This window comes from Oncorhynchus keta, chromosome 5, assembly GCF_023373465.1.
Source record: "Oncorhynchus keta strain PuntledgeMale-10-30-2019 chromosome 5, Oket_V2, whole genome shotgun sequence".
Taxonomy (NCBI): domain Eukaryota; kingdom Metazoa; phylum Chordata; class Actinopteri; order Salmoniformes; family Salmonidae; genus Oncorhynchus; species Oncorhynchus keta.
In genome coordinates this window covers 6,746,000-6,755,442 of record NC_068425.1, presented here as the reverse complement: position 1 = coordinate 6,755,442, position 9,443 = coordinate 6,746,000, and the positions used below count along the sequence as shown (strand labels likewise).

The 9,443-nt window shown below is 40.5% G+C and overlaps 1 protein-coding gene across 1 annotated transcript; it reads left to right on the top strand.

Annotated features, from left to right (window-relative positions):
* Positions 1-1,907: 1,907 nt before the first annotated feature.
* On the top strand, positions 1,908-3,022 carry LOC127930383 (interferon beta-like). The gene is made up of 5 exons (XM_052520056.1): positions 1,908-2,156; positions 2,254-2,340; positions 2,472-2,621; positions 2,718-2,810; positions 2,915-3,022. The coding sequence occupies exons 1-5, from the start codon at positions 2,031-2,033 to the stop codon at positions 3,020-3,022; spliced, it is 564 nt and encodes a 187-aa protein (XP_052376016.1). The 5' UTR covers positions 1,908-2,030.
* The last annotated feature ends 6,421 nt before the right edge of the window (positions 3,023-9,443 follow it).

Genomic DNA, 9,443 nt, shown 5'->3' with positions numbered 1-9,443 from the left:
TCAAAAACAGGTGACCTAGTTAAGTTAAGAAATTAGAGGGATGCGTCAGTATGATCCCTCATGGTGTAGCCTAAGCTATATTTGGGGAGCAGACAATAATTGGCACAGGTCTTTAATTTGTGATTTAATCTAAAATGATAGTTGAATAACATTTTCAGAACCTTTCTTAAAACAGAACTATTTCACTGACCACCATGTTATATTGTCTCCGGGTCGGGTGTGGTGTTGGGGCATCCTCTGGAGATGGAGGGTCGGTTTCTTCAGGCAACGCGTCTCTGAAAACATATTTCGATCACCACAAATCGGATGAAATTTGCTGCAACAACTCACATTTGAAACTTGGAACTTCCAAGCGCCGTTTTTGTCGTCGGATGCGTTGGCCCAGCACCTGCTGTGGTTGAGTTGACTGAAAAAAATGTACATTGTTTGCCCTCAAGGAACACAGCGCACAGCGGAAATTCACTATAAACTGATGCAGTTTTAAGAATTCCTCGACAGCAGAGTCAAGCGGTGACAATGTCGACTGCAGAGTCAAGCAGTGAGGAAGAAGCGGTCTGTTGGACAACCACATAACATCATTGGAGACATGTGACATGTACCCGAGGCTGGCTAATAGATTGATGGATGATATATTTACTGACTGACTGATTTATTTATATGTGAAGGCTATGTATTTATTTATTCCTTTACTTACCTATAACAAAATGAAAAAACATGCATCTATTATCATATTGTTTGAATTCATTTTCATGCATTCATCCATTCAGTCAATCATGCATTCATTTGTTTACAGGCAATATGCAGTTCAAAGCAACAGCATAGTGGTCACTCAACCCCTATTTTGGTAAATAGCTGAGGGATAGGGTTCGATAAAAGTCACCACTGTCAGAGAAATATTGATTCAAGTAATGACCATCCAAGAGTTTAAAATTATAATTTGAACTACATTTTGAAGCTATACCATGTTTGTTTAGATGTACGTTGTTTCAAACAATGTCATAAAAAAAGTACATTTTGGGTTCTGTTGAGGTAAGACAGGTGAACGAAGCTCATGAGGCATTTAAAAGGTATATATTCTTTAAGAGTCAATAAGCCTGTGTATCATTAATTTAAAAGTCTATATGCGATGTAGCAATCGCAGTAATGTCCCCTTTTGCTAAGCATATCCCAGACGATGAAAAGTATTATCATTAGGAATTAGGAATATTTCCAATAAGCCTTACGATAACGTCATCACAACACATTGGCACATTGGTTTATTTATAGGAACATCCTTGCTCGTCTCTCGTAAGGAATAAATAGTCAAGCGATAATGTTAGCCTGATTATTTCTATTTAATCATCAGTTATTATCAAGAGTTTAATTCAAATGTATAGACATGAATGGGATTAAAGACAGAAGATCCAAACAGAACGAGTTCATATTAAATAATCATCTCTCACTCCTCTCTCTCACAGACACGCGCACGCAGACAGACACACAGAGAGAGAGAGACAAACAAGCAAATAAAGAGGTCAACAGCATTCATTGTAAAGTTAAGGGGTCGATATTCTCTCTCTGTCTCTCTCTCTCTCTCTCTCTCTCCTTCTCCCTGACTTAGAAACATTTGAGCGTTCACAAGGCCAGTTATGAGTTACATTTTCTAAACCTACCGAGACCACGTGCCTCCTATGTAGGACCACTCGAAACATGATGAGAGGGAAGTGGAGCAAACGAAAAGAGAGATCCGGTCTTGCGGTTCACTAGGCAAAACTTTCCCAAATTCATTCATTTTAACTCCTAATTTAGCGAGACACCCTTTCACTTTTTGTACATCCTTTCAACCCTCGCTATTTAAATTAATCCGCAGAAATGGGATCAGAACACAAACCACATTCTCACTGGAGGATATTTGCAATTTACTGGCAACAGGTGAGTCAACAATATGTTATCATTTTATAATTGATTCAGGATTCAATTAATTCATTATTTTCACGATTCTTTTCAAATAACAAAGATCTTCTGCTACAGATCATCTAACTACAATAAGAATGACACTTCAGACTGTCACTTGGATGAGCGCCTTCCTCTGCGTCGCGCAAGTTTGCTCCATGCCCATGCCTTGCCAGCTACAAGGACAGCTGGTGCGAATAACCCACAACCTACTGAGAGACATGGTACATTTTTAAAAATTACTTTTGTTTTGAGATGTATTCTCCAACTATGTTTAACTTAATTCCTCAACGTGAATGCTGTATTTTCTATTTCTTTCAGGGGGGCAATTTTCCTCTGGAGTGCCTGCAGGAGAATTTCTTCGTGGCATTCCCAGCCACCGCATTTTCAACCTCCGGTGCGCCACAGGTAAGGGCAAGCGAGAACATCCAAGTGTTCTTTACAGCATGAAAGAGTATTTGCAACTGTTAGGATTAGAAAGTAGAACCCTCTATACTACAATTTATGTTGTTTAAAATGATTGTTGTTGTCCGTTTCAGTTGAGCAGCAGTGGTGCTATGGCTATTTATGAGACATTGAAGAACATCGACACATTGTTTGGAGCTGACGACCTGCCTACTAAGTGGGACCGACGGAAGTTAGAGAATTTTCAGAATATTGTATACCGCCAGATTGAAGAGAGCAAATGTGTGAGTTACTATGCCAACACAGATAGCTTAACTTTTTAATTGTGTTATTGTGTCGTTTTTATTATTATTAATCGCCTGCCTTTTTCTTTCTGGCAGATGATGGGCAGTGTGGATACCAGTGATTATCTCATCAGGACAGAAGGACTGAAGACGTACTTTGGGAACATTGCAGCAGTCCTAAAAGAAAAGGTAGACGATAGGTTAAAGACAAATATACACAGTGTTTTGATCATATCTCTACATTTGACAATATTACCCTACATTGCCCTAACAGTTTATTTGCATTTTCACAGAATTTCAGTTACTGCGCCTGGGAAGTGGTTCGAAAAGAGCTCCTGTACAGCCTACAGTTCATTCTGGAACACAACTCTGATAGCCTGCTGTGGGCCAACAGAACATGAACATGAAATTGGATAACTTTTTTACAGAGTTTTTTTCAATTGTGCTTGATTTTAAAAGCCTACTATTCTACAATCATGTAATGTGGAACGTCAAAAAGCAATATTATTAATGTATTTATTTATTTATTTATAATGGTTAATTATTTATGTATGCCTACATATTAATTTATTGATGTATCTATTTGAAAATCATCAAATGTTAAGTTAATAAACATTTGTATACTTTTAAATATTATTAATCTGAGTGCTCATTCTGTAGCCCAGTCTGTCGATGTGTGAACATTCAGATTTGTATTAAACATGCTCAGGTCATATGGATGTTAGAACTATTAGTCCTATAGCATACGAATCCATTAAGGAAAGCCCTAAAAACAAGTCAAATGTATCTTCTCAAAATGTAGTTATATTCCAAATGCCTTTTTCAGTGAGGTGTGTTTTAGCACTGGACAATGCGGGCCTGTTTTGAGCGTTGTACTCTGAGCTCCTATGCGATTTCCGTTCCGACCATTGAGATCCTATTACATTTTATAATTCCCAATTCTGTGGTTCTAACTCCCTCTATGAAATTTATTTCCACAGTAAATAACGTAATCGGAACAATATTAGCCCAATAGACTGAACAGGTGCACTGTGAATTCACTAAAGCTAGCCCAGCTCATTTAATCCCCACCGTTTCGCTTAGTTGTCAAAATTGTTCACCAAATGTACATTATCCCAGGGGCCTTGAAAGACAAAATGTAAGTAACCGAATTTCTGTCCCTCTTACTGCCCCGGATGCCTCTGTTGATCCTACAGCTATTGTCTTTTATATATACAGTGGGGCAAAAAGTATTTAGTCAGCCACCATTTGTGCAAGTTCTCCCACTTAAAAAGATGAGAGAGGCCTGTAAATTTTCATCATAGGTACACTTCAACTATGACAGATAAAATGAGAAAAAAAATCCAGAAAATCACATTGTAGGATTTTTAATGAAGTTATTTGCAAGTTATGGTGGAAAATAAGTATTTGGTCAATATCAAAAGTTTATGTCAATACTTTGTTATATACCCTTTTTTGGCAATGACAGAGGTCAAATGTTTTCTGTAAGTCTTCACAAGGTTTTCACACACTGTTGTTGGTATTTTGGCCCATTCCTCCATGCAGATCTCCTCTAGAGCAGTGATGTTTTAGGACTGTTGCTGGGCAACACAGACTTACAACTCAATCCAAAGATTTTCTATGGGGTTGACATCTGGAGACTGGCTAGGCCACTCCAGGACCTTGAAATGCTTCTTACGAAGCCACTCCTTCGTTGCCCGGGCGGTGTGTTTGGGATCATTGTCATGCTGAAAGACCCAGCCACGTTTCATCTTCAATGCCCTTGCTGATGGAAGGAGGTTTTCACTCAAAATCTCACGATACATGGCCCCATTCATTCTTTCCTTTACACAGATCAGTCGTCCTGGTCCCTTTGCAGAAAAACAGCCCCAAAGCATGATGTTTCCACCCCCATGCTTCACAGTAGGTATGGTGTTCCTTGGATGCAACTCAGCATTCTTTGTCCTCCAAACACGACGAGTTGAGTTTTTACCAAAAGGTTATATTTTGGTTTCATCAGACCATATGACATTCTCCCAATCTTCTTCTGGATCATCCAAATGCTCTCTAGCAAACTTCAGACGGACCTGGACATGTACTGGCTTAAGCAGGGGGACACGTCTGGCACTGCAGGATTTGAGTCCCTGGCGGCGTAGTGTGTTACTGATGGTAGGCTTTTGTTACTTTGGTCCCAGCTTTCTGCAGATCTTTCACTAGGTCCCCCCGTGTCGTTCTGGGATTTTTGCTCACCGTTCTTGTGATCATTTCGACCCCACGGGGTGAGATCTTGCGTGGAGCCCCAGATCGAGGGAGATTATCAGTGGTCTTGTATGTCTTCCATGTCCTAATAATTTCTCCCACAGTTGATTTCTTCAAACCAAGCTGCTTACCTATTGCAGATTCAGTCTTCCCAGCCTGGTGCAAGTCTACAATTTTGTTTCTGGTGTCCTTTGACAGCTCTTTGGTCTTGGCCATTGTGGAGTTTGGAGTGTGACTGTGAGTTTGTGGACAGGTGTCTTTTATACTGATTACAAGTTCAAACAGGTGCCATTAATACAGGTAACGAGTGGAGGACAGAGGAGCCTCTTAAAGAAGAAGTTACAGGTAATAATTTTCCGACAGACAACAAATGTATCTGAATGCCTGAGTATGATTTTTTGCCTGCAAATTGAAATATCTTCGCTTATATGACAGTAGCACTTATTACATTACATCGTTTCACACAGTTAAATGCAGATGAGAAATCTACCATTGGACACCTTTTCATGGAGACACTACGTCGTGCTACAAAACGTTACTTCAGCAAAATGACGCAACATCTAAAGAAAAATATTAAAATAACACAGAAGTCTATATTGAATGGTTTTATTTGAATCACATTTTCCTTCTTTCATTTACTCATTTCAATTTACTGTGGGGTTTCGTCGTTTCGGGATAACTGTTATTATACTTGGGAGGATGTTCGAAATGAAATCGTGTGGAAATTGAAGGACCCACAGATTCTACTCGAGTCTATGCACCAAATACGAGCAGATGTAACATTTTTCTTTCATAACACGAGGCTACCAATATAAACCTGCTGACCCATTCAAACGATATTCATTGACTGGACAAAGAAAGTGAAATTCTTCTGACGTTTAAAATAATTATTCATTTGTTGATAGCCATACAATGTTGTTCAATCAATGCCACGATCAGTTCATTGTTACAAAGTGAAAAAAGAAAAATGCTTAATATAAAACTGCATAATCACTAATCTACATCTCCGATTAACGTCGTCATCATCACATCACCATCATCATCATCATCATCATCATCATCATCATTATATCAGTATATATATCAATGTGACTTTCATACTCATTCACATTAGGCCAAACTCACACATCATCGTCAACATTTTCGTCGTCTTGGTAAGCGCCTAATAAAGGCTAATCTAGGGCACATACTATTTTTTTAACTAGAAATTAACAAACTGTATAAAGATCCCTTTGGAATTTACCGAATCAATTTAATAATAATGAACCGCAAATTAAAGCCAAATCACCGAACTTTACTCTCGATTTTAAGGGCGTGTCGGCTTTAGCCTTCATTCAACACTACCAGTCACTCTGTTAATAAAATGCTTTTTTATTTTAAAGATGTGCAATATTAACACTGAACAGTCATGCTTCAGATTGAACTACCTGATTCAAAGAAAGTCACAACAGACTTAACTTGTGAGCGAAATGTGATCGATGTGCTACGCCTATTGAAACAACTGTCTGGTTAACCCTACACAGAATCTGAAAAATGTGGTGTGCAATGTACAAAAATATTGACCATGGCCCTCATTTGCTAATATAGAGCCCTGTAAACACTGTATAAATAGGTTACTGTTATATTAGTTTGTCGTATTCAATATTGCCTGCTGAATTACTACATTCTGACCTTATGAAATGCATTGCTCCAATGCAATACTCTGCAAATACATGTATGAAAACTGTTATCTTGCTGGACAAAAAAATATATTATTAATTTCACAATAGCATAATTAAGAATCACCCACTGAAAAGTGGGGCTTTTAAAGGAAGCTAAAGCCTGAACCATGCAACCTTCTTCACCACAAAGGAATGTTTTATACCTTCACGTATCAAATCAATCAAAGTGCATTTGTCACGTGCGCCGAATACAACCTTTGTAGACCTTATAGTGAAATGCTTACTTACAAGCCCTAACCAAAAGTGTAAATTTAAAGCAAAAAATAGGTATTAGGTGAACAATAGATATGTAAAGAAGTCAAAACAACAGTAAAGACACATTGAAAAATAACAGTAGCGAGGCTAAATACAGGTACTGGTTAGTCGGGCTAATAGAGGTAGTATGTACATGTAGGTATGGTTAAAGTGACTATGCATACATGATTAACAGAGAGGAGCAGTAGTGTAAAAGAGTGGTTTGCGGTGGGGACAATGCAAATAGTCCGGGTAGCCATTTAATTACCTGTTCAGGAGTCTTATTGCTTGTGGGTAAAAGCTGTTTGGTCCTAGACTTGGCGCTCCGGTCCCGCTAGGGTTTTTGACAATTTTTAAGTTATTCCTCTGACACCGCCTGGTGCAGAGGTCCTGGTTGGCAAGCAGTTTAGCACCAGTGATGAACTGGGCCTTACGCACTACCCTCTGTAGTGCCTTGCGGTCGCAGGCCAAGCAGTTACCATACCAGGCAGTGATGCAACCATGCTCTCGATGTTGCAGCTGAAAAACCTTTTAAGGATCTGAGAACCCATGCCAAATCTTTTTAGCTTTCTGAAGGGAATAGGCTTTGTCGTGCCCTCTTCAGGGCTGTCTTGGTGTGTTTGTTGGTGATGTGGACACCAAGGAACTTGAAGTGCTCAACCCGCTCCACTACAGCCCCGTCGATGAGAATGGGGGCGTGCTCGGTCCTCCCATTCCTGTAGTCCACAATCATCTCCTTTGTCTTGATTACGTTGAGAGATAGGTTGTTATTCTGGCACGACCCGGCCAGGTCTCTGATCTCTTCCCTATTGGCTTTCTCATCATTGTCGGTGATCAGGCCTTCCACTGTGTCGTCTGTAAACTTAATGATGGTGTTGGAATCGTGCCTGGCCATGCAGTCGTGGGTGAACAGAGAGTACAGAAGGGGACTGAGTACAGTGTTGAGGATCAGGGTGGCGGATGTGTTGCTACCTACCCTCACCACCTGGGGGCAGCCCGTCAGGAAGTCCAGGATCGAGTTGCAGAGGGAAGTGTTAAGTCCCAGGATCCTTAGCTTAGTGATGAGCTTTGAGGGTACAATGGTGTTGAAAGCTGAGCTATAGTCAATGAACAGCATTCTCACGTAGGTGTTCCTTTTGTCCAGGTGGGAAAGGGCGGTGTGGAGTGCAATAGAGATTGCATAATCTGTGGATCTGTTTAGGCGGTATGCAAATTGGAGTGGGTCTAGGGTTTCTGGGATGACTGTGTTAATGTGAGCCATTACCAGCCTTTCAAAGCAATTCATGGCTACGGATGTGAGTGCCACGAGTCTGTAGTCATTTAGTCAGGTTGCCTTAGTGTTCTTGGGCACAAGGACTATGGTGGTCTGCTTGAAACATGTTAGTATTACAGACTCAATCAGGGACATGTTGAAAATGTCAGTTGAAGACACATGCCAGTTGGTCAGCACATGCACGGAGCACACGTCCTGGTAATCCGTCTGGCCCAGCGGCCTTGTGATTGTTGACCTGTTTAAAGGTCTTTCCCACGTCGGCTACGGAGAGCGTGATCACACAGTCGTCCGGAACAGCTGATGCTCTCACGCATGCCTCGATGTTGCTTGCCTTCGAAGCGAGCATAGAAGTGATTTAGCTCATCTGGTAGGCTCGTGTCACTGGGCAGCTCGCAGCTGTGCTTCCCTTTATAGTCTGTAATAGTTTGCAAGCCCTGCCACATAAGACGAGTGTCGGAGCTGGTGTGGTACGATTCAATCTTAGCCCTGTATTGGCGCTTTGCCTGCTTAATGGTTAGCCGAGGACATAGCAGGATTTCTTATAAGCTTCCGGGTTAGAGTACCGCACCTTGAAAGTGGCAGCTCTACCCTTTAACTCAGTGCGAATGTTGCCTGTAATCCATGGCTTCTGGTTGGGGTATGTACGTACGGTCACTGTGGGGACTACGTCATCAATGCACTTATTGATAAAGCCAATGACAAATTTGGTGTACTCCTCAATGCAACCGGAAAGAGCTTGTATGCATCTCTGTGTGTGGAGTAAATGTGATCTAGAAATATTTTCCCTCTGGTTGCACATTTAACATGTTGATAGAAATTAGGTCAATTTGATTTCATTTTGCCTGCATTAAAGTCCCTGGCCACTCGGAGTGCCGCCTCTGGGTGAGCGGTTTCCTGATTGCTTATTTCATTTTACAGCTGACTGAGTGCAGTCTTAGTTCCAGCATCGGAAAGTGATACTTCGGTTTATTATATAAGATGGGCAACTTCATCATTATTATAGAAGATGGACAACTTCAACAATGTAGATATCATATCGAATCAAAATTAAGATTATCGGTTGTTAATCATTTCGAAAGTCTGTTACAATTAAATTATTTTGAAAGAAACATGGCTCTATTGAAATAGTTCAGTATCTGCCTGACTCTGTTCTGCCGAGGCACAGCAGCATCCGATCGGAGCAGATGGACGCAGTTCATGCACCAGTCCTGTATTTGGTGTGCACAATTTGATGCTCAGTATATCTCATTATTAGGCCTACATTTATTTCATTGCAGCACATTTTATGTAACCAATGCTCTCACTCTCTGTACCACAATCTTTTAGTAAAAGGTTACTATTCCAATACAGTTCACT

Excerpts from the sequence above, each read along its gene's own strand:
- LOC127930383 (XM_052520056.1), top strand. The coding sequence starts at position 2,031 with ATGACACTTCAGACTGTCACTTGGATGAGCGCCTTCCTCTGCGTCGCG. Across the intron at positions 2,341-2,471 it reads CAACCTCCGGTGCGCCACAG|TTGAGCAGCAGTGGTGCTAT; the intron begins GTAAGGGCAAGC and ends TGTCCGTTTCAG. Across the intron at positions 2,811-2,914 it reads CAGCAGTCCTAAAAGAAAAG|AATTTCAGTTACTGCGCCTG; the intron begins GTAGACGATAGG and ends GCATTTTCACAG.